Raw genomic sequence first — 25,565 nt, forward strand, 5'->3', positions numbered from 1 at the left:
CGTAACAATTACCAAAAATGGTCAACTTGGGAAGTAGCAGTTGTAACACATGGGGAGCTCTGTCTGAAGGTATGTTTTCCATTGAGGCACATCATCCCAGTGCACATGCTCATCCATTTAGCTGCAGTAAAGGCAGGTACTTCAAAACATGCCTATTGGCTATAATTCTCCATTTAAAATATGACAAGTTCTATCCTAGTCGTTTCCATGCTAATATTTCTAAATAAGTTGCTTCACTTAGACACTACAATGTGCCAATGAGTGTTCAACACTGGATCATAATTAGCTGTATGCCATGCAAAGAGCAAGATAGGGAATGCAATGGCAGGGATGGGGGAAAAAAGTAGCAATAGCATATTTTTCCTTAGGCTGAGGAAAAACGCATTTAGAAAATAAATACAAAATGTAATAAAATCTTTAAGATTGCCAAAGACCAGAAATCAAGCGCTAAAACAAAGAACATTTTATAATAAGTCAAAAGGCAGATATGTGATCAGAGCATCATCACTGCACATGTAGGGGAAAAAGAGAGGAGGTCAGAGGTCAGAGGTGAACAGCAAACAGGAAGTACCTGGCCCACCACTCAACCTCCGATCCTTCACATACGCAACTGAGAGAAGTCAGGAAAACAGAGGGCAAGATTAACACAACAGGTCCCTGCAATAGACATCACATCACACCAAACAACATACTGTATTCACAACATATTCACAACAAAGTCAGAACACGATCTCACATTCAGAACAACGCAACATACAGACAGTGTCTAAACAGAGGATTAAAACATACAAGGGGGAAGAACAATATATTTCTGAGGTACAGTATGGAGAGATAAACTCAATCAAGGTGGTGATGCCTAGTTTCTGAGAGACCACAAACCCACACACACAGTCACTCATATGTGACAAATGGTTTTAATCTGGTTCTAGATACTTACTGTAGCCCATCCCCTGGAGGAAGTACTTGAATGCTTCGGACAGTTTTCCAGGCTATAAAACAACAACGAGAATACTGTAAGAAACTTGACCTCCTTAGACTCTGTGAAACCCTGACCCCAGATGAGGTCAATGACCTCTGAGGAGTGCTGTGGTGAGTCCTATAGAGACAACCCTCTCATGGTGGCAGAACGTTTTATAAAAAAGGAACTTGAGCGTCGGTAGAGGGTTATAGGGAGGCACCATGTAGAGGTTGAGGGGCATTTTAAAGAGGAAGTTAGGGGTCATCTGAGAGTTGTGTCAGAAGAGAAACGAGAGGAAGTAAAGGGGAAATGGAGATGGGGCAGAGAGGAAGAAGTATTTGAATGTTAAATGAGAAGATGCGAAGAGCCATCTGAAGGCAGTGTTCTGACCTGTGTGAGCTGAGGGAGTCCACCAGAGTCAGCCATCTGAAGGGGAGAACAGGAACAGAACCATAGTTAGTCATATGCTAAATCTTTATTTCAAATAGTTTAAAAAACTACAGCATGTAAAATCCAATACTACAGCATGTAAAATCCAATTAATGAACTAATTAATGAATGATTTGAATCAATAAAGACAATCCAATAAAGATGAATAATCTTCAACATTACTTTGCACTCATACCTTTAAGAAGGTGGTGTTGGTTGGGTCAAGTTTGGAATTGCATTCAACCTTGAGAAAAACAACAACATATTAAACGACGAGGGCCAAGTTGCTTGGATATTAATGTTCTCAGCTTTAAAAAAAACTTGAAATCAATAGGATTTCAGGGATGTAGATGTTGTGAATGGAGGCGACGCTTGGAGGGAGGGAGGGATGACCCAGATAATGCAGTCTGCTGCAGTGATGAGTCATTCCAACACACATTTGAGGCTACGAAGTCACAGCCAGGGGTGTGTACAGATGTGCGCTGGCACACACCCATCTCTCAGAACAATAACAAAGAAATTGAGAGATGGCTTTCTAGGTCAAAACAGGTCCCTGACCCTCTATCCTCTTTCTCCCTCTCCTCTCCCTCTCCCTCTCTCTCGCTCAAGATGAAATGAGCAGCAGGGTTCTTCACATCAAATAGCATGAAATATTAAAGTGACCTCCATCTGTTTTTAATATCTCTCTCTCTCTCTCTCTCTCTCTCTCTCTCTCTCTGTTTCTCTCCCTGTGTCGCCCTCTCTGTGTCGCTCTCTCTCTCTGTTTCTCTCTCTCTGTTTCTCTCTCTCTGTGTCTCTCTCTCTCACTCTCTCTCCCTCTCTCTCTCTCTCTCTCTCTCTCTCTCTCTCTCTCTCTCTCTCTCTCTCTCTCTCCCTCTCCAGATGAAATGAGCAGCAGGGTGCTTCACACCAAATAGCATCAAATATTAAAGTGACCTCCATCTGTCATATCTCTGTCTTCATATCTCTCTCTCACTCTCCCTCACCCCACCTCCTCCTTCTGTTTTTGGTATCCCACCCTCCCGACCTTCCGCCCTCCCTCCCCAACTAACTAGGTTATATACCCTCTCATTCTACTCCTTTCCCCTTCCCATCCCCTCCTCCCATCACTACATCTTTCCTCAATTTACTGACCTACTTCTGTTTCTCTCGGTGAGGGCAAACATTTACCTCTCAGCATGCCAAGTGCAGCACAGAGCCACATAGAGGGAGGGGATTAAGGGGAGGCAGGGAGGGCGGGATATCATAAACAGCAGGGGAGGGTGCAGGAGGGCAGGTAGGCGGGGAGGGAGGTGATACAGGGAGTGAGGGAGATGAGACAGGGAGTGAGGGAGACGAGACAGGGAGTGAGGGAGACGAGACAGGGAGTGAGGGAGATGAGACAGGGAGTGAGGGAGACGAGACAGGGAGTGAGGGAGATGAGACAGGGAGTGAGGGAGATGAGACAGGGAGAGGCAGGGAGGGAGACAGGGAGTGAGATGAGGGAGGGAGGTGTGACAGGGAGTGAGGGAGATGAGACAGGGAGTGAGGGAGATGAGACAGGGAGTGAGGGAGACGAGACAGGGAGTGAGGGATGTGAGACAGGGAGTGAGGGAGACAAGACAGAGAGTGAGGGAGAAGAGACAGGGAGTGAGGGAGATGAGACAGGGAGGGAGGGAGGTGAGACAGGGAGTGAGGGAGATGAGACAGGGAGTGAGGAGATGAGACAGGGAGTGAGGGAGATGAGACAGGGAGTGAGGGAGATGAGACAGGTTGTGAGGGAGGTGAGACAGGGAGTGAGGAGAGGGAGTGAGACAGGGAGTGAGGGAGATGAGACAGGGAGTGAGGGAGAGGTGAGACAGGGAGTGAGGGAGGTGAGACGAGACAGGGGAGTGAGGGAGATGAGACAGGGAGGAGGGAGGTGAGACAGGGAGTGGGAGGGAGATGAGAGACAGGGAGTGAGACAGGGAGGTGAGACAGGGAGTGAGGGAGATGAGACAGGGAGTGAGGGAGATGAGACAGGGAGTGAGGGAGATGAGACAGGGAGTGAGGGAGACAGAGACAGGGAGGGAGAGGGAGATGAGACAGGGAGTGAGGGAGATGAGACAGGGAGTGAGGGAGATGAGACAGGACAGGGAGTGAGGGAGATGAGACAGGGAGTGAGGGAGATGAGACAGAGAGTGAGGGAGGGAGAGACAGGGAGACAGACAGGGAGTGAGGGAGATGAGACAGGGAGTGAGGGAGATGAGACAGGGAGGAGGGAGATGAGACAGGGAGAGGTGAGACAGGAGGGAGGGAGGCGAGACAGGGAGTGAGGAGATGAGACAGGGAGTGAGGGAGATGAGACAGGGAGTGAGGGAGGTGAGACAGGGAGTGAGGGAGGTGAGACAGGGAGTGAGGGAGATGAGACAGGGAGTGAGGGATGAGACGAGACAGGGAGTGAGGGAGGAGAGATGAGATGAGACAGGGAGGGAGATGAGACAGGGAGAGATGAGACAGGGAGTGAGGTAGATGAGACAGGGAGGGAGGGAGATGAGACAGGGAGTGAGGGAGATGAGACAGGGAGTGAGGTAGACGAGACAGGGAGGGAGGGAGATGAGACAGGGAGTGAGGGATGTGAGACAGGGAGTGAGGGAGACAAGACAGAGAGTGAGGGAGATGAGACAGGGAGTGAGGTAGACGAGACAGGGAGTGAGGGAGATGAGACAGGGAGTGAGGGAGATGAGACAGGGAGTGAGGGAGATGAGACAGGGAGTGAGGGAGACGAGACAGGGAGGGAGGGAGTGAGACAGGGAGTGAGGGAGATGAGACAGGGAGTGAGGGAGATGAGACAGGGAGTGAGGGAGATGAGACAGGGAGGGAGATGAGGGAGATGAGACAGGGAGTGAGGGAGATGAGACAGGGAGGGAGATGAGGGAGGTGAGACAGGGAGTGAGGGGAGGGAGGTGAGACAGGGAGTGAGGGAGAGATGAGACAGGGAGTGAGGGAGATGAGACAGGGAGGGAGACAGGGAGGTGAGACAGGGAGTGAGGGAGATGAGACAGGGAGTGAGGGAGATGAGACAGGGAGTGAGGGAGATGAGACAGGGAGTGAGGGAGGTGAGACAGGGAGTGAGGGAGATGAGACAGGGAGTGAGGGAGGTGAGACAGGGAGTGAGGGAGATGAGACAGGGAGTGAGGGAGACAGGGACAGGGAGTGAGGGAGGGAGATGAGACAGGGAGTGAGGGGAGATGAGACAGGGAGTGAGGGAGGTGAGACAGGGAGGGAGGAGTGAGAGGGAGGATGAGAGATGAGACAGGGAGACAGGGAGTGAGGGAGGGAGATGAGACAGGATGTGAGACAGGGAGAGAGATGAGACAGGGAGTGAGGGAGACAGGGAGACAGGGAGTGAGGGGAGAGAGACAGGGAGTGAGGAGATGAGACAGGGAGTGAGGGAGATGAGACAGGGAGTGAGGGAGATGAGACAGGGAGTGAGGGAGATGAGACAGGGAGTGAGGGAGACGAGACAGGGAGTGAGGGAGGTGAGACAGGGAGTGAGGGAGATGAGACAGGGAGTGAGGGAGATGAGACAGGGAGTGACGGAGATGAGACAGGGAGTGACGGAGACGAGACAGGGAGTGAGGGAGGTGAGACAGGGAGTGACGGAGATGAGACAGGGAGTGAGGGAGATGAGACAGGGAGTGAGGGAGGTGAGACAGGGAGTGACGGAGACAAGACAGGGAGTGACGGAGACGAGACAGGGAGGGGAGGAAGTAGGTGGTAGAGAAGGAAGAGATAGAAATGGAGAGAAGGTGTAGAAGGAAGAGATAGAAATGGAGAGAAGGTGTAGAAGGAAGAGATAGAAATGGAGAGAAGGTGTAGAAGGAAGAGGACTCACCACTCCCTCCTCAGCTGGAGCGTTGTCACCAACAACCAGCATGACGGGGCACCTAGAAACACAGAGCACAGATCAGCAAACAACACAAACACATGTACACAAACAGTAAACATGGCAAATCCCAAGTAACTTGTTATGAATGATAAGGGTACTTAAACACTATTCGCCAATGACATGAAGGACCATGGAGAATTGTCTAGTGTAGTAGAGAGACTCACTTCAGGGTCTTGGCATTGATGATGGTCCCGGTGCGGTTCATCTCCAGATCCCTACGGCTGAGAAGGAGAAGAAAACTGTGGGACACACTGCATACATTCTCTCACAGAATATAGAACTCTTCCCATCTGACACACACACACAGTCTGAAGTTTGTGTTTGTATGTGTTACCTGTTGTACATGTTCCAGAAGAGCTGCAGGTTGACCTGGTTGACAGTGTTGTTGATCTGTTGACGGTAGCTCTGGACCAGCTCTGTGTTGTTCATCAGCTCCTCCTGTGCAACCATCAACTATTAACACAGGTAGACTGAGCGACTGAAAGGTTTATGAGCATAAAACCCCCGTAGGCTAGTGTTGTTGCTGTATGCAGTACCATGTGTTGCCACAAACTGTTGTAGGTGGGTAATGATTCATCTGGACTTCGAGCTCACCTGGCTGAAGAGGTGGGGCAGCACAGTGTCTGGAAGAGCACTGGTGAAACCAGACAGCTGGAGAGAGGGGGGGGGGGGAGAAAGAGACAGAGAAAGAGAGAGAGGAGAGGGAGGATGACAGAGAGATATCATTTCCTTGCACCCATTGCAACAAGAGCAGCCATTTTGATAGTTGGGATAAAATGGCTGTTTTAAAGGTAACTATGTTTACATGTTTTCCACAGAGGTACAGTGTCTGCTACCTTGCCAGTAGCCCAGTCGATCCAGCCCTTCCCATTGGGGTCGATGTTGAGCAGCACCAGGCCCTCCACCAGGTCAGGGAAGATCAGCTGAGGACAGAGCAGAGCAGGGGTTTGTTATGTTAGATACACCTGGGATCCTCAGGCAGCACAAATATGAAATATATGGACAAGCAAAGAACAACAACAGGGAATAACTTACAGCAAATTTGGCCAGGATGTAGGCGCCTGCTCCAACTCCAATGCCCAAGATGCTCTTGAATCTGGAAAATTAGAATGGTTTGAATTACTTTAAAGGTTTATCAGTTGTATTAATTCATTCAAAGTTCAATGATACACTCTTAGAAAGAAAGGTGCAATCTAGAACTTAAAAGGGTTATTCTGCTGTCCCCATAGGAGAACCCTCTGAATAACACTTTTTGATTCCAGGTGGAACCCTTTTGGTTCCAGTTAGAACCCCTTTGAGTTCCATGTAGAACCCTTTACACAGAGGGTTCTACATGGAACCAAAAAGGGTTCTCCTATGGGGACAACAAAATAACCCTTTGGAACCCTTTTTTCTAAGACTGTATGGATGATGAATGTACCGTTTACTAGGAGAGAAGGGAAGGGGAGGCCCACTCACCCAAAGTGCTGCACTACACTGGGCAGCATGCCTGCCAGCTGGTCCATGGTGGGGTACTGGTACCTGTGGAGAGGTGAGGTGAAGACCTTTAGTTAAACAGTGACATGGCAGAGAGAGACATTACTGTAGAAATGATTGTCTATATGCATATTCCAGTCAATACAATACAACAACGGAGGGAAACATGCATACTTGTGTGTGTCTGTGTGTCTAACGTGTGTGCATGTGAATGTGGAGGTACTATAGTACTATATATTACCCCTGTGGCATCTGAGAGGCTCCAATCTGCTGTCCAGGAGCATCCACATGACACACCACAAAGTGCTTGGTGATCTCCTGCATGTCCTCATTGTGGAAGAAGCTGTTGAAGCACAGCTTGTCTGTGGAGGGCAGAGACAGAGGGAGAGACAGAGAGGCGAAACACATGAAATATGCACTAAAGAGAGAGAACCTTGAAGGTAGCCATCTGTGCCATTGACAGGGAGAATAGATGTGACAGGTATGAAAGAATGGGCAATCAGGTTTCGCTGGGACTCATTCCATCATCATCATCTGGATGCTTGAGACGTCTTCCAGTAAGTCAGAGTAAATATAAACCAATCTATTTTGATATACTGCACTTAAACTGAGACATTTAACATTTATATAGTACCTCTTAAAATCTGCAACCGTATTAACAACTCTGATATCAACAACTCTTATATCAACAACTCTTATATCAACAACTCTTATATCAACAACCTTAACATCAACAACTCTGACATCAACAACTCTGATATCAACAACTCTGATATCAAAAACTCTGATATCAAAAACTCTGATATCAACAACTCTTCTATCAACAACTCTTATAGCAACAACTCTGTTTCCCCCCTCCCACCACCGCTGATGTCCTTCTTGTCTTCTGTTTGTGGTGAGTCAGTCAAAAACAGCACTGTTCTACTCCATGGAGCTAAGAAGGTGATAAAAACACTGAGACATTAATGCCATCTCATCAAAAACCAACAAATATCATTACACAGGCTAATTAACCAATAACCGGGCAGAAATTAAAAAGCTTATGTGCTCTGCACATGAATTTATCTGGCAGCAATGGCTGGCAGCGAGGTGATTCTGATTCGCCCACACACAGTCAGCAATGGAAGACCAATAGTCTTCATCTTCCACAGGCATGTTGTCTCCCTGTGGAAACTTGACCCATCTCCTCCCCAACACAGAAGAAGGACACAGTACAGGAGCAACAGAGCCATATATAGGTCAGTGTCTCCTTTATTCTGTCTCCTTCTCTCCTCTGTTCTCCCCCCCCCCTCCTGTGTCTGTGTAGACTGCAGCGTCAGGCTGCAGCGTTGTGGTTCCTGGCAGTGCATACTAATACCCCCAGCTGCAGCTGCAGAGGGAAGGAGGCAGGCAGTAGAGCAGCTGATCTACAGCGCCGCAATGCTGATCATCCCCCAACAACAACCCCACCCTGCCTGCCTTCCTGCCCTCGCTCCCTCCCCTCGCTTTAACACTGTATGATAGGGATGTTTTTCTGACCTACATTTCTCCCTCTCCCTCCCTTTCTGTTGCTCTTTCTCTTTTTCTCTCTCCATCATCATTTAATTATCCACTCCTTTATTGAATTATGGACCACTCTGACAGACAGTGTTATCTTGTGGAATGCAGGTTGTGTTGACAATTTCAATAGACACACTGGATCTTTTGTGGGAACATATTTTAAATTGCAGTGAACTGGTAATGTCATTTTGTTGTAATGTAGAATAAATATTGTGTTTAGTATCTATGAGTCATTCTGACCCCTGACACGACATCCTGCAAACTGCAGCAATATTGAAAAGTCGTCCCCATCCACCAATTAGAGGAGCAAACGAGCAGGCTCTGTGGGGAGGTAGTAACAGACATTCTGGGCAAAGTGTCTGGCTACACGCTCTGAGACCACCATCTGCTGGAGACGTACAGCACGAACATGCACCTCCCTACAATTCCAAACCAACGCGTCTGTTGATTGTTGGAGAAATTGCTTGAGCTTTTCACTTTGAAAAGTAAGAATACCAATGCTCCAATATTCTAGAACACTGCTGTGCGTACGCATACTCGTTTGGTACAGTACACTAATAGACCCTTAAAGGTAGAGAGAGATTCATACTGTCTGTCTGCACTCCGCAGTGGGCTGGCTGGATGGCTGTCAGGGAATGATATAGCTCCCAGAATGGAGTCCCATTATCACCTCAGATAACAGGCTGACAGCTCCACAGATGTCTCTGCCAGGTCACACCATGAACAACACTCTGAGGAAGTGTGGAGTGGAGCTTCCTGGAACCAGCTGCAGGTCACAGTCGCGTGACTGATGATGGTGCAACACAGACATGATCCCGCACACATGGAGCACACCCACAAAACACGCAGGCACACACACACACCCACAAAACACGCAGGCACACACACACACACACGCAGGCACACACACACACACACACACACACACACACACACACACACACACACACACACACACACACACACACACACACACACACACACACACAGATAGAGGGACAATGTGTACTCACGGTTAAGCCCAACATCGTGGTAGGTGAGGATGGCAGGCTTGTTTCCTTTGGGTGCACCACGGATCACCACATGAAGCATCCCATAAGGAGTCTCAATGTCATGTTCCTGAAACATACAGATGCTTATTTCTAATGGGAATGTATTGATTTACACTCACAGAGACATACTGTACCTTCAGACAGACAACCTTGGGTTCACTGATGAGCATAGAGAGTTACTATCACCCAATAACTATGACTGACATAATAGGCTGCATACTCAACTGTCTGCCTCTGATCAACATAAAAGCTTTATGGATTCACATGGGAATGCTGATAGAGATGACTGACAACACGGTGTATATAGAGTACTGCAAAGACATGTCTGGTCCACACTATGTGTATAATATTCTGCTCTGGTGAGGGGGGGGAAACATTCTGTGCAGCATACTCCCACACAGTCACTCACACAAAACACACACACAAGCTCACACACACACACAAGCTCACACACGCAGACTCCTGTACTCACATATACAGTCACACACCCATATGCCCATACTCACAAACACACACGCATACTGTACCAGCAAACTCACACAGCCAACGCTCCTGTCCCATGTATATAGAGACATTAAACACTGGACACTTCGTGTTTCTTTTATACTGTTTTTCACACTGGATTTATATACTGGATTCTCCACATAGCTCATTCTAATATGTCTGTACATTGCATTTCTGTTCCACTGTTTGTACACACCGTGTATGTATACACGGGATTCTTGACCTAGTGAATATATCTACTGCTGTACATATCGTTCTTAGTATATATTTTCGGTGTATATACTCATAGACTGCGTGTGGATGACTGATACAGTGTTATTCAGGGTGTTAACTGCATTTATTCTGACATTCCTTGATTTCTTGAGGGCAGTGTAGTGAAACGTCCAAAATGGCATCCTATTCCCTATATACTCTTGACGAGCTCTATGGGCCCTGGTCAGACGTAGTGCACTAAATAAGGAATAGGGTGCCATTAAGGATGCAGACATAGTCTGTCATGGAAAGTGCACCTTAACCATGCAACATTCAGGCACCCAATATATCTGACAGTATTCTGCAGTGAAGCTATATATTTGCAGGTTCTGCGATACAGTTAATCACCTGTAATATCTGTTGTCTCTTTTGTCTTTGTTGAACATGAATTGCTTACATGAACGATTGACAGATACAATGTAGGTCAACAAGGTCATATCGGGCACTACAGATTATGCGATACACGACTGCAGTATAATAGGGGTTGATAGAATGGGTAAAAATGATTTGGCATTTTCTGTATGGCTGCCTGTCTGAAATATCATAGACAAAGACCACCTCGGTGGGGAACAATAGACTGCAGGTAAAAACAGCGCCTGTATCACATACTGCAAACACTCCCTCCATCCCTTCCTCTCTCAGTCCCTTCCGTGCTCCCTTTCTCTCTCACTCATCTTCCTCTCTCGCTCACTTCTTCTCTCAGTCCCTCCCTCTCATCTTCCTCTCTCACTCCCTTCCTTCTGGCTCCCAAGGTCAGAGAGACGTTTGTCCTAGTACAGAATAATTAGGCAACTCACAAGACTTACAGGCATCTCACATACACACTCACTCTCAGGTCTATGTCCCTGTTTAGCCATGCATGTGTGGCAGAATGCATTATTGTTTGTCGCAGCATTAGTGTGTCAGCTTGTCTCCACGAAGACTCATACATTACATGACTGATCATTAGAGGAACACAATAACAGTACAACAACCATTGCAGTATGCATGATTACCCCGTACATTCAATTAGTTAATAAAACATTAAATATAAGCACAACTAGAGAACTAATATTTCAACATGAATCTTTTACAGATGATCTTATCCAATGCACAATTATTCCAGAGTATTACAACAGCAGGGTACATCATAGATGTAGCTAGTTATTTTGATAAGGTATAAACATGATATGAGAACATGAATAAGGTAAGAGGTGAGTGTGTATGTGCATGACATACATATCCATGAACAAAGGTGTTTATTCATGAAGACATACTGTAGTAGTGGATTCACTTCCCCTTCATCAAAATATCCTCACTCTATCAACCAAAATGTGCCAAGTCATCCACGCACCGGCAGAAACATTGAACATACTCAAGCAGTCACTCAGTATAAACCTGTAGATACATTATACTGTCACTCACCCCGTCCCAGCATTCAGGCATGGTGCCTCAGTAAGCTTGCTCAGTGGTGGAGGAGAAAGAGGAGGAAGAATGGCAGGAGGAGGAGGAGGAGCAGCCAGTGGAGACGAGACAGACAGACAGACAAACAGACAGAGCCAGTCCTCTCCTGTAGTGGGACTAGGTCCTGGCTTTAGAGCAGAGCCTGCTGGGGGATTCTGCTGGTGGTCTCTTTGTCTCGTCTTGTCTCGTCTTGCCTCGTCCTGCTATGGGGCTGAGCGCTGCAGTGCTGTGCCCCCTCTCTTCCCCCGACACCTTATAAACCCCACCATGAGGGCGTGCCGAACTCAAGCCTATTCGCTGCCAGTGCTGCCTCTCTGCACATGATTGGTTGGCTGCTCTGTCAGTCACAGCAGGTTCTCTGCTGTGCTCTTGTTTTGCTCTCTCATCAGCACCATTGCTCTGTTTCAGGAGAAGATGGCTTATCTCCCTCTCTCTCTCGCTCCCCCTCTCTCTCATTGACCCTGTCCTCCCTGTCTCCTTTCCTTTCCCATCCCTCTTATCGTTCCTTAACAGTCATGGGAGGTGATGCATAAACAAATGCTTAGCATGCAGTGAGATTTATTTTTACATATAAAAATTAAACAGAGAACAGTGACGTCTCTTTCTGTCTCTGTGCAGCAGCAGCAGCCACCAGTAGGCTCATCAATGCCTCTGTGTAATGGGACAGTAAGTGGCCATAGGTCACCAGTAGAGCGGAGCAGAGTACTGTATGTGCGTGCGTCTACTCAGAAAGCAGGGGCTAATGGAACAGTGCTGACTACAGATCAGTATGGCAGCAGTGGCTCTCTCTGCTGTAGGTTACATTTATTCTCCACAACATCCATTCTTTCTTTCTCTCGTCGGTCTCCGCCTTTCCTGTGTACAGAGAACTTAGCAAGCTGACTCAACTGTAAACTCTCCATGTCTCTTTCTAGCTCGGTCCCCCTTTTCTGCGGAAGAGAGGGATTAACTCACTCCCCGGCTGACTCAACATTTCCAGTCTTCATTAAATACACAACCTCGTTCTCTCACCCATAATCATATGCACTGTCATCACACACACATGCAAGGACACCCTCAGAAAAACACACATACAAACATTTACAACAGCACCGAGATCTTCTGCACAGATTATGTCAGACTTGGGCCCTGACAGGAAATGGTGTTCCAAAAAAAGATCCAGTTGCCAGGAACACAAATTCAATTTCCATCTAGACAACCGTTGTCCAAGAGCACACAAAAAGCCATACATACCTCGGCCTGAACATCAGCACCACAGGTAACTTCCACAAAGCTGTGAACGATCTGAGAGACAAGGCAAGAAGGGCTCTCTACGCCATTAAAAGGAACATAAAATTCGACATCCCAATTAGGATCTAGCTAAAAATACTTGAATCAGTTATAGAACCCATTGCCATTTATGGTTGTGAGGTCTGTGTTCCCTCACCAACGTATAATTCACAAAATGGTACAAACACCAAATTGAGACTCTGCATGCAGAATTCTGCAACAACATCTTACGTGTACAATGTAAAACACCCAACAATGCATGCAGAGCAGAATAAGGACGATACCCACTAATTATCAAAATCCTTAAAAGAACAGTTATATTCTACAACCACATGAAAGGAAGCGATTTCTAAACCTTCCATAAATAAGACATCACCTAGAGAGAGATTAATCTAGAGAAGAATCTCTTGAACAAGCTGGTCCTGGGGCTCTGTTCACAAACACACCCCACAGAGCCCCAGTACAGCAACACAACTACACCCAACCAAATCATGAGAAAACGAAAAGATAATTACTTGACACATTGGAAAAAAAATGAACAAACTGGAATGCTGTTTGGCCCTAAACAGAGAGTACACAGTGGAAGAATACCTGACCACTGTGACTGACCCAAAATTAAAGAAAGCTTTGACTATGTACAGACTCAGTGAGCATAGCTAGACGCAGTGAGCATAGCCAGACTTAGTGAGCATAGCCTTGCCGTAGGCAGACCTGGCTCTCAAGAGAAGACAGGCTATGTGCACACTGCCCACAAAATGAGGTGGAAACTGAGCTGCACTTCCTAACCTTCTGCCAAATGTATGACCATATTAGAGACATATTTCCCTCAGATTACACAGACCCACAAAGAATTTGAAAAAAAAATCTAAATTTGACAAACTCCCATATCTATTAGGTGAAATACCATAGTGTGCCATCACAGCAGCAATATTTGTGACCTGTTGCCACACGAAAAGGTCACCCATTGAAGAACAAACCCATATTAATGTTTATTTATTTTGCCTTTTGCACTTTAACTATATCCACATAGTTACAACACTGTACATAGCCATAATATGACATTTGAAATGTCTTTATTCCTTTGAAACTTTTGTGAATAATGTTTACTGTTCATTTTCGATTGTTTATTTCACTTTTGTTTATTAGCGATTTCACTTGCTTTGGCAATGTAACATACACTATGTTTTCCATGCCAATAAAGCCATTTGTAATGAATTGAGTTGAGAGGGTGAGAGAGGGGGGAAGAGGGGGGCAGAGGGGGAGGTGAGAGAGGGGGTGACACTGGAGGTATCAGACAGAGGGGAGAAAGGATTAGTCATGTCTCTGATCTCATCGCTATGTGGATTCATGTTAAAATAGACTCTGAACATCACAGTACAGAAATCAACTTCTAAGGACTTCAAAACTACTGTGGTTCTGCACTGTGTGAGAGCTGCTGTGTGATAGTGAATGATTCCATCAGTGTGTAGTAGTCCCAACTCATATTAGTCCCAACTCATATTAGTCCCAACTCATATTAGGCTGTGCCACTTCCCCTTCTCCCCATCTCCTTCCCTCTTCTCCTCCCAATGAGTCACCATGGTTACGTGGGTGAGTGTAGAGCACAGGAGGTTGGTGGCACCTTAATTGGGGAGGACTGGCTAGTGGTGAGGAGCGGAGGTTGTGCAATGGTATCAAATAGGTTAAACACATGGTTTCCAGGTGTCTGATGCCATTTTATTTGCTGCGTTCTGGTCATTATTATGAGCTGTTTCCCCCTCAGCAGCTTCCTGTGATGGACAGTAATAACAACAACCAGAGAAGGAGAGAGAGAGAAAGAGTACGGTACTTTGAAAATATAGAAAACAGTTTCAGTACCTTCCAGTCTCCAATGGGCATCAGGGTCTCACAGTTCTCCTAGAGAGAGAGAGAGAGAGGGAGAGAGAGAGAGAGAGAGAAAGAGAGAGAGAACAGAATCACAATGTCAACTGACGCTCATTATGACACAGTCACTCTGGTTAAACCTATGAGACGCCACAGGGCTGAGAAGGCTGTTCGAGATGAAGGGATGGATCCAGAGAGTAACATAGATAGATGCTGTGTGGGTCCAAACAAAACAGACAGTAGTTAGAGAGCAGGAAAGAGAAGGCTCGGGGAAAGGAGAGACAGAAAGATGCCTTTCCCTGCCCGAAGAGTCAAACCAGAACCCTAGCATTCCCCTTGACGTCAGTGCAACAAGAAGGACATGCTCTATAGAGGTTAAATACTGTATATAGAGGTTATATGAAGAGGTTATATCTATAGAGGTTATATATAGAGGTTATATCTATAGAGATAATATAGAGGTTATATCTATAGAGGTTATATCTAGAGAGATTATATATGTATTGAGGTTATATCTATAGAGGTTATATACAGATAAGTTATATATAGAAGTTATATCTATAGAGGTTATATCTATAGAAGTTATATATATATATATATAGACAATATATAGAGGTTATATCTATAGAGGTTATGTCTATAGAGGTTATATATAGTTATATATATAGGTTAAATCGGTTAAATCTGCAGAGATTATATCTATAGAGGTTATATCTACAGATGATATATCTATATAGAGAGAGATTATATCTATAGATGTTAAATATAAGTTATATCTATAAAGGTTATATCTACAGAGGTTATATCTATATCTATAGAGGTTATATCTACAGAGGTTATATATAGGTTATATCTATCGAGATTATAAATAGAGGTTATATCTATAGAGGTTAAACTTCTCTCTATATATAGGTTATATATAGAGGTTATATCTATAGAGGGTATATCTATATAGATTATATCTATAGAGAGATTATATTATATCTATAGAGATTATATTAATAGAGGTTATAAATAGAGGTTATATCTATAGAGGTTATATCTAGAGAGGTTATACACTGTATATAGGTTAAATCTGTAGAGATTGTATCTATAGAGGTTATATCTACAGGGGAATATCTATATATAGAGAGATTATATCTACAGAGGTTATATATAGGTTATATCTATAGAGGTTATATCTATATATATATAGAGAGAGAGAGGTTATATCAATAAAGGTTATAAATAGAGGTTATATCTATAGCGGTTATATCTATATATATAGAGGTTATACATACAGAGGTTATATATAGGTTATATCTATAGAGATAATATATAGAGGTTATATCTATAGCTATATATATAGGTTATAAATAGAGGGTATATCTATAGAGGTTAAATCTATATTTATATAGTGTCACGCCCTGGTCGAAATATATTATGTTTATTCTTCATTTATTCGGTCAGGCCAGGGTGTGACATGGGTTATTGTGGTGTGTTTTTGTCTTGGGGTTTTGTGTGATGTCTAGCGTTAGTCTATGGCTGCCTGAGGCGGTTCTCAATCAGAGTCAGGTGATTATCGTTGTCTCTGATTGGGAACCATATTTAGGCAGCCATATTCTTTGTGTGTTTCGAGGGTGATTGTCCTTAAGTGTCCTTGTTCCTGTCGCTGTGTTAGTTTTCACTAGTATAGGCTGTTTCGGTTTTCGTTACGTTCATTACTTTCTTTGTTTTGTAGTATTTGTATTGATTCGTGTTTACGTTTGTTGATTAAACATGGATCGCAATCTACACGCTGCATTTTGGTCCGACTCTCCTTCACCGCATGAAAACCGTTACATATAGGTTATATCTATAGAGGTTATATCTATAGAAGTTATATATGGAGAGACAATATATAGAGGTTATGTCTATAGAGGTTAGATCTATAGAGATTATATATAGATAGGTTATATCTATATAGATTAAACATATAGAGTCTATATCTACAGAGGTTATAACTATATATAGAGAGGTTATATCTAGAGAGGTTATAGGTATAGAGGTTATGTCTGTAGAGGTTATATATAGAGGTTATAAATAGAGGTTAAATGTATATATATAGGTTATATATATAGGTTATATCTATAGAGGTTAAACCTATATAGAGAGAGGTTATATCAATATAGGTTCTAAATAGAGGTTATATCTATAGAGGTTATATCTAGAGTGGTTATATATATAGGTTAAATCTGTAGAGATTATATCTATAGAGGTTACATCTACCGGGATATATCTATATATAGAGAGATTATATCTACAGAGGTTATATATAGGTTATATCTATAGAGGTTATATCTACAGAGGTTATATCTATATATATATAGAGGTTATATCAATAGAGGTTATAAGTAGAGGTTATATCTATAGAGGTTATATATATATAGGTTAAATCTGTAGAGAGTATATCTATAGAGGTTATATCTACAGGGGATATGTCTATATATAGAGAGATTATATCTACAGAGGTTATATATATATATATATATATATATATGTTATATCTATAGAGATTATATATAGAGGTTATATCTATAGATGTTATAGATGTTATATATAGAGGTTATAAATAGAGGTTAAATATATATATACATATATATACATTTTTATATAACATATATATATATATATATATATATATATATAGGTTATATAAAAATGATTTATATATAGAGGTTATGTATATATAGAGGTTATATATATAGAAGTTATATACAGAGGCTCTATCTATAGAGGTTATATATAGAGGTTTTGCATATATATGTTATATCTATAGAGGGTATTTATATAGAGAGGTTATATCTATGGAGGTTATATCTATAGAGATCATTTATATATAGAGGTTATATAGAAAGCGAGGTTATACTATATAGGTTATTTATATAGAGGTTATATATATAGAGGTTATATATATTGAGGTTACATATATAGAGAGAGGTTATGTACATAGAGGTTATGTATAGAGGTGTTGTATGTAGGGGTTATATATATATATAGAGGTTATGTATATAGAGGTTATATCTATAGAGGTTATTTATATAAAGAGGTTATATCTATGGAGATTATATCTATAGAGGTCATTTATATATAGAGGTTATATCTATAGAGGTTATATATAGAGGTTATATATAGAGAGAGGTTATATCTATATAGGTTATTTATATAAAGGTTATATATATAGAGGTTATATATATTGAGGTTATATATATATATATATAGAGAGAGGTGATATATAAGTGTTATATGTAGAGGTTATATATAGAGAGGATATATAGAGAGAAGTTATATATATATATATATAGAGGTTATATATAGAGAGGTTGTATATAGAGAGATGATATATAGGGTATACTGTAGTTGAATCAGAACAAGCATCATTAGAGTGGTTTAAGAAAAAAGTCCCCTAACCCTTAGAGATCCTGAAGGTGCAATCCGAGTGCATTCATATACAGTGGTTTCAGGAAACACAGAAGGATTATACATAAAAACACAGATGAGGTGAAAAAAAGAAGAAAGTTGTCACATGGTTGCATTATTATCAGAACAATTCAGCAGTCCATTGATAGAGGGTGATGCCATTAAGATCAGAGACATGACTAGAGAGAATGGGTATGTCATGCACTTGTTCTTAGAGGAGAGACAGCAGGTTAGGTGCTTCAGTGGAGCGGTCGGACCAGCAGGTGTCACTCTTGTCCTCTGGAGCCCAGATGTGACTGCAGTAGCACAGCATTGTGGGGGGGGGGCTGTGGCACTGTGCTGGTGGTGGCTGAATGCATGTTGTTCTTAAGGAAGTTGAACATTTCTCTATATTAAATGATCCTGTGTGATTATCTGGAAGTTTGACACCCTGCTGATTCTATTACTATAGGCTGTAGGCCTCCATATTTCTGTGACTCAGCATGTGTTGCAGGTGAGGATAAGCTATGTAAAGGAGCAACCAACAGCACAGCTGAAGGAATCCGAGATTTGGTGCCCCACTGGGCGAGGGGGCCTGTCCCCCTGCAGGGCATGTTCTGGGTGTGTAATTATGCACCCACTGGACTGATTGCGGGTCTGGCGGAGCCGGTGCCGCCTGATCACATGCCATTGTTGTTGGGGGTGGCTTGAGGAAGAGGGGGCGGTGAGGGGTGCAGGGTTTGCACAGGGGAGTGCGTTCTTACACCACCCTTGGTCTCTCTGTGTCATAAACACAAACAGAGCTGTGTTACAATGGCTGATCAGTCCACCTCAGAGGTCCAGGTCGGGAGACCTGGAGGGGTGAAGACTACAGATGTAGGATCTTAATTTGAGCCAGTTTGCTACATCAGGAAAATAATCCTGCAGCAGTAAAATAAACCTGCAGCAAAAGGAAATGTGATTTATTTTGTGGATTATAATTAATGGCCAATTTTTGTATGGTAATACATTTGAAGTTTAGGGCAAATCAAGTATGACATTTTAAAGTGGAAAACCTTAAATACACGTTTGCATTTTGTCACAAATCTCGCCGAGGATGGTGCCTCTTCCTGTTCGGGCGGGGCTCGGCGGTCGACGTCTCCGGCCTATTAGCTGCCATCGATTCCCTTTCCGTTTGTTTTTGGTTATTGGTTAATTGGGTACACCTGTTTTGTATTAGGGTTTGTTTGTAGGGTATTTAAGGGCACTAGGCCCGCTGGGTATTTGTGCGGGCTTGTTTCTTGTTACTCTGTGTTGGATGGTGTTATTTTGTTCTTGTCGTTATTCGCCGGACTATTTCTGTCCTGTCGTTTGGACTGGCAACTTATATACGCCCTGTGTGTTGGCGTGACCGTTTTTGTTGCGCTGGTGAATAAATTTGACAAACGACTGAACCCTGCTCTCTGCGCCTGATTCCACCCACCACTCCTAGTTATCGTAACACATTTCCTGTTGTGTAGGAACATTCTCATCAACAAAAGAGATCAAATTAAGATCCTACATCTGTACCTAACACACCTGGGAAGTCATGACCCACGTAGAGGAGGACAAGAGAGGCAAGGCTGTCTGGATAAGCTGCTGTCATGATGTCATCCTGATCAAATCAGAACACAGTCTTTTAAAGGAAACAAATAAATCTGGGTCACACATCCACTCCACATAGCTCTTTACTTCAATATGCACTGTAAGTCCTCATGGTTAATTACCACCACGTAATAATCAGCAATAATCAACATTGCTTTGATTAACACATTTTTACTTGTGTTTTCACGGCCACTGTCTTGATATTGTCTGAGTAATCAGTTTCTCCACTCTGTCAATCATTATCAAGAATGTCAGTGAAGTGTATAAATGACTGTGACATATCCTCTCAGACAGTTGGCATTTTAATCAATGTGATTAGCACTTCTTATCTCTACTCTCTTCTGCTCCTCATGTTCAGTCACAGCATTCAAGAGTTTACTGAATGACTTATTATGCTAAGAGAAGTATACTGTTGCAGTCACTGGTTTTTGTAAGACCTTGCAGCCTCTCAACTCCCCCATCCTTTCACACTCCTAAATGTGAATATTAATGCAGCGTATGATGAATCCCTCCTACACAATTAAACACATTTTCTGTTTCCCAACCAGGACACACACAAATACACTATTAGCCGGTAGGGAAATCCTTGTCTCGTCGCGCACCAGCGACTCCTGTGGCAGGCCGGGCGCAGTGCACGCTAACCAAGGTTGCCAGGTGCACAGTGTTTCCTCCGACACATTGGTGCTGCTTCCGGGTTGGATGGCGCTGTGTTAAGTAGTGTGGCTTGGTTGGGTTGTGTATCGGAGGACGCATGACTTTCAACCTTTGTCTCTCCCGAGCCCATACGTGAGTTGTAGCAATGAGACAAGATAGTAGCTACTAAAAACAATTGGATACCACAAAATTGGGGAGAAAAAGGGGTAAAATAAAAATAAATAAAAAACCTAACAAAAAGACACGCACACATACATAAAGAAAATGCTCACCATCTCAGTGTCTTGTCCTCTTTGTTCTTGCAGTAGGGGTTTCTCCTCAGTAAATTGCTGCTCCTTCATCCCAGCCATCCTGGAGAGCAACCTGCAATCACCATAGCAATGCACACCTGAGATTACATAGCCCACTTTGTTACTTTAGTAAAACCTCTTAAATCCATCCACCAACTCAAATCCCTGCAGCAAACCCCTATCATAAGGTTTCTTCCCCCAATAATTATCTACAATATATCAACCATGGTTTCTGTGGCTGGGCGAGTCCATTTTCTACTTTTTCCAATATAATTGATTCACCAGCCTCCCAATGTTTCCTCAGTCCCTTTAGGTTGGACATGTAAAGGGAGGGCCACGGATGCACAGTATCTGAATGGAGAATACATTCTGGTGTACATTAGAGAATACATTCTGGTGTACATTAGAGAATACATTCTGGTGTACATTAGAGAATACATTCTGGTGTACATTAGAGAATACATTCTGGTGTACATTAGAGAATACATTCTGGTGTACATTAGAGAATACATTCTGGTGTACATTAGAGAATACATTCTGGTGTACATTAGAGAATACATTCTGGTGTACATTAGAGAATACATTCTGGTGTACATTAGAGAATACATTCTGGTGTACATTAGAGAATACATTCTGGTGTACATTAGAGAATACATTCTGGTGTACATTAGAGAATACATTCTGGTGTACATTAGAGAATACATTCTGGTGTACATTAGAGAATACATTCTGGTGTACATTAGAGAATACATTCTGGTGTACATTAGAGAATACATTCTGGTGTACATTAGAGAATACATTCTGGTGTACATTAGAGAATACATTCTGGTGGAAAACAGATTTAACAGTAGTAGTCTGTTCTCCTTGGGTCTCCAGTGGTTTCAGCTCATGGATTGGGTCATAGACTGTTGAAGAAAGCAGGTCTGAGGACCCAGCCAGACAGTTAGACAGTGAGCTTCCCCATTAGGATCTAATTAAACTCCAGGAGTGTGGCTGATGTCAGTGGACACAGAGGCACCGCTAAACCCATTTAGGACAGAGCAGAATGTAACCTTTATTTAACTAGGCAAGCCAGTTACAGTTTTTTACAATCACTTTGAAACTAATTTTGGAACCTTGATGTCATTTTTCAAAACTCTAAACACAAAACTCATAACCAATGATCAAAATGCAAATTTTTCAAAACTCTAACACTTTTTCCAATTGCTTGGATACAATACACATACAGCAAAGATCATCTGTTCATTGAACTAAAATCACCTGTTCAAAATGACACAACTTAACATCAAAGTATTACCATTTCAAAATGCAATTCACACATTACATCTGAGATGACTGTCTGTTAATTTCATTACCATGATCTAACTATCAATTGATACAACTACTCAAAATTAGAAGTAACTGTTGCATTACTCTTAATGCATAGTTTTATGGAAACTGACAAACAATATTCCATGTTAAGATCATGAAAGTTCCAGGATAACGAGATCCATTGACACCAATTACCGTGGAACATGAACCGATTGGACTACATTATCTATGGATATAATATTTCATTATCATTCTTTATCAGACACTGTTTCTATGGTCCCATGTACCACTTTTCCAGACCATGTTTTCAGATTTGACATTAGTGTACAGTCACCGGCCACTTTATTAGGTACACCTATCTAGTACTGGGTAGGACCCCCTTTTGCCTCCACAACAGCCTGAATTATTCACAGTGTTGTATGTTAAGAGATCCCCTTCTGCACACCACTGTTTTAAACAGCTGTTATTTGAGCATTTGTGGCCTTTCTGTTAGGTTGAATGAGTCTGGATGTCCTCTGACCTCTCTCATTAACGTGTTTTTCCCACAGAACCGTCGCTCACTGAATGTGTTTTGTTTTTCGCACCATTCCCTGTCAGTCTCTAAACTCTAGAGACTGTAGTGCGTAAAAATCCAAAGAAGGCAGCTGTTTCTGAGGTGCTGGAATCACCATGTGTGGCATCAACAATCATACCACGGTCAAAGTTGCTTAGATTACTCATCTTGCCCGTTCTAATGTTTGGTCGAACAACATCTAAAGCTCTCTACTCGATATACTCTATATATTGAGTTGCAGGCAGACACATGATGCGCTATTCTAATGTAACCTTCCTTGATGAGCTAAATCAGGTCTGTAGAGCTGATGGCGTGACCTATGTCATTGTGTGGGATAATGTCAGGTTCCACCATGCTCAAATGGTGCAAGCATGATTTCAGGCCCATCCACAATTTACCACCCTGTACTTACCCCCATACTCTCCTTTCCTTAACCCGATTGAGGAAGTTTTCTCCACATGGAGGTGGAAGGTATATGATAGGCACCCTCACGAACAAGCCACCCTTCTCCAGGCCATGGAGAATGACATGCAATGACATCACGGCAGACCAGTGTCAGGCCTGGATTCGCCCGAAGATTCTTCCCAAGATGTTTGGCTAATGAAAACAACCATTGTGATGTGGAAGAGAACCTGTGGCCAAATCCACAAGACAGAATTGATGGAAATGTAGAAGTACAGTAATCAATGTTTTCTTTTTCTTTTTACAGTAAGCCAGGTGAGGAACACTGCAGTGATGTTTTACAGTAAGCCAGGTGAGGAACACTGCAGTGATGTTTTACAGTAAGCCAGGTGAGGAACACTGCAGTGATGTTTTACAGTAAGCCAGGTGAGGAACACTGCAGTTGACCTTTAACTGTTTTTTCTTTTTTTGTTGCTAATTATTTTTGCTTTGATTCAAAGAAACCTATGTTGTGATATTATTGTATTTCATCAATAAATGTCATATTTTATTCAATGATTGAACTGTGTCTGTAGTATTCTCTCTACTAGTCCTTTTACAGTGATGTATTTACATGTAGTAGCATAATGAAACATGTATCACATATTTTGTACTACAATATTTAATGATTGTATGAACAACTACACAGTGAATCTATCGGTATCTTGTGTGTGGGTGATCTAAATGTATGTTCCTATGGTATTTCATGATAAATAAGTTATTTGAACCAATGATTCTGCAAGTGCAAGGTTTCTTTAAAGATATGAATGCACAATGCCATGTTTTGAACATTGGACAGCCTGTATTACACGTGATGACCGTTTTGAGTTTTGTGTCTAGAGTTTCGAAAAATGACCACAAGGTTCTGAAATTAGTGCCAAAGTGATTGTTAAAAACTGTAAGAACAAATTCTTATTTACAATGATGGCCGACACTGGCCAAACCCGGACGACGCAGTGCCAATTGTGCGCTGCCGTATGGGGACTCCCAATCACGGCCAGGTGTGAAACACCCTGAAATACAGCCAATGCACACACGGACTCACACACTCAAGCACAAATATGCGAGTGCACACACACTCACAGTTGCAGGTAGACATTGCATATACACATTGTGCATGCACACACAGACACATCAACGTGTTCATTGTCTAGAAAAACAAATGCAACAAGATAAAAGAAAGCTTATTGAATAAAACATTTACAGATGAGCAAGACGTAAAGGTAAAGAAGCAGTAATGAGAGGCTGCCAGCACAATAAGCATCTACAGTATGGGTAATATGGAAACCTATGAGACTAACTAGTCCTTCCTGGATTAAATACCTTACTGGCAGAAATGTAGACTCAGGTATCACCAAAAGATTTTCTGTTTGAGTCTCCCTCCCTTCTTCACACTGTGACAGGTTGTTTAATGACTGGGATGCAGTAAAAACAACAGCTGGGCAGCTCTCTCTCTCTCTCTGACAGCAGCAGTTTCCAAACCTGTCTTTGTATAGCATGAACACCCTTAAACCGACAAAACCCAGATGCAGACAATCCAAAATAAAAGTAATTTGTAGATACTTGAAAACAAAACCACTCCTATCTTTGCGACAACACTGTTGCTGTTCTCTGTTTGAAAGTGACCTTTGCTTATAAGCATGACAATGAGCCCATGATCAGTTTTAATTAGGAACTAACCAGCCACCAGCCTCATCAACCTGCCTGCTTAACTCTCTCTCTATCGCTCTCTCGCTCGCTCTCTCACTCTCTCTCGCTCTCTCTCCCCCTCCCTCCCTCCCTCCCTCCCTCCCTCCCTCCCTCCCTCCCTCCCTCCCTCCCTCCCTCCCTCCCTCCCTCCCTCCCTCCCTCCCTCCCTCCCTCCCTCCCTCCCTCCCGCCTTATATAAGATGGCTCACTGTGAAATCAATTATCATTACACAGTCTATATTTGTCCCTGTTGACGCTGTTTCAAACCCACTGATTTGGGTTTAGATGACTCATTACTTTTATTTGCTAGCTGCTGCTTTATTTCATATTCCCTAAAACCACAAATATGAGTTTAGATTTTCTCTGAGGAACTATTCATCGTACTAATGAAATGAAATGAGTGGAACTTCATTTACCTAAAATTAGTCTGATCGGAAACATCAACTTCACTTTTCAGTTGTGCTGGTGGTATGTGTGTGTGCATCCATGGTCTATGGAGTCAAAAGGGTCAAGTGCTACTTCTAGGTCTCTTTTCATCCAGTGTGGGCCGGGGTCTGCTCTCTGAATCTGCTCCATGAATCTGATCCATGAATCTGCTCTCTGAATCTGCTTTCTGAATCTGATCTCTGAATCTGATCTCTGAATCTGCTCTCTGCCAGTAAAAAGAAGATGAGGTGAAGTTTATTTTTCTCCGTGAGGTTGAAGATCTTCCTTTTACAGTATTTGGTCAAGGAGGGTAAAATAAATCTGTCCTCCTTTCTCATCCCCCTCTCTCCCTCTCCTCTGTTCTTTAATCGGGCCTCGGTTCTACCTAGGCCCCAGACTTTGTTGCCATGACAACTTCCAGCAGCGCTGTCGGCCCAGCCCGGCTGGGTTCTAACAGGATCTGGTT

At 43.1% G+C, this 25,565-nt stretch overlaps 1 protein-coding gene across 5 annotated transcripts in view; it reads right to left on the reverse strand.

Moving 5' to 3' along the window:
* LOC135524503 (protein NDRG4-like) overlaps nt 1-25,565 on the reverse strand; it is a 36,062-nt gene that overhangs the window by 5,523 nt on the left and 4,974 nt on the right. For 2 of the 5 annotated variants that reach the window (XM_064952088.1, XM_064952090.1), the window contains 15 exons: nt 20,662-20,752; nt 14,690-14,728; nt 9,326-9,431; nt 7,015-7,135; nt 6,756-6,818; nt 6,333-6,393; nt 6,134-6,220; nt 5,892-5,948; nt 5,632-5,735; nt 5,462-5,518; nt 5,244-5,295; nt 1,584-1,631; nt 1,349-1,384; nt 938-989; nt 572-610 (listed from right to left, as the gene is read on the reverse strand). In XM_064952088.1, the coding sequence (XP_064808160.1) occupies nt 572-610; nt 938-989; nt 1,349-1,384; nt 1,584-1,631; nt 5,244-5,295; nt 5,462-5,518; nt 5,632-5,735; nt 5,892-5,948; nt 6,134-6,220; nt 6,333-6,393; nt 6,756-6,818; nt 7,015-7,135; nt 9,326-9,431; nt 14,690-14,728; nt 20,662-20,752 (1,013 nt within the window). Of the gene's footprint in view, nt 1-571; nt 611-937; nt 990-1,348; nt 1,385-1,583; nt 1,632-5,243; nt 5,296-5,461; nt 5,519-5,631; nt 5,736-5,891; nt 5,949-6,133; nt 6,221-6,332; nt 6,394-6,755; nt 6,819-7,014; nt 7,136-9,325; nt 9,432-11,524; nt 11,802-14,689; nt 14,729-20,661; nt 20,753-25,565 lie in introns of those variants that run through there. The other 3 variants (XM_064952089.1, XM_064952091.1, XM_064952092.1) reach the window with 3 other exon arrangements.

Source organism: Oncorhynchus masou, chromosome 31 (assembly GCF_036934945.1).
Source record: "Oncorhynchus masou masou isolate Uvic2021 chromosome 31, UVic_Omas_1.1, whole genome shotgun sequence".
NCBI lineage: Eukaryota > Metazoa > Chordata > Actinopteri > Salmoniformes > Salmonidae > Oncorhynchus > Oncorhynchus masou.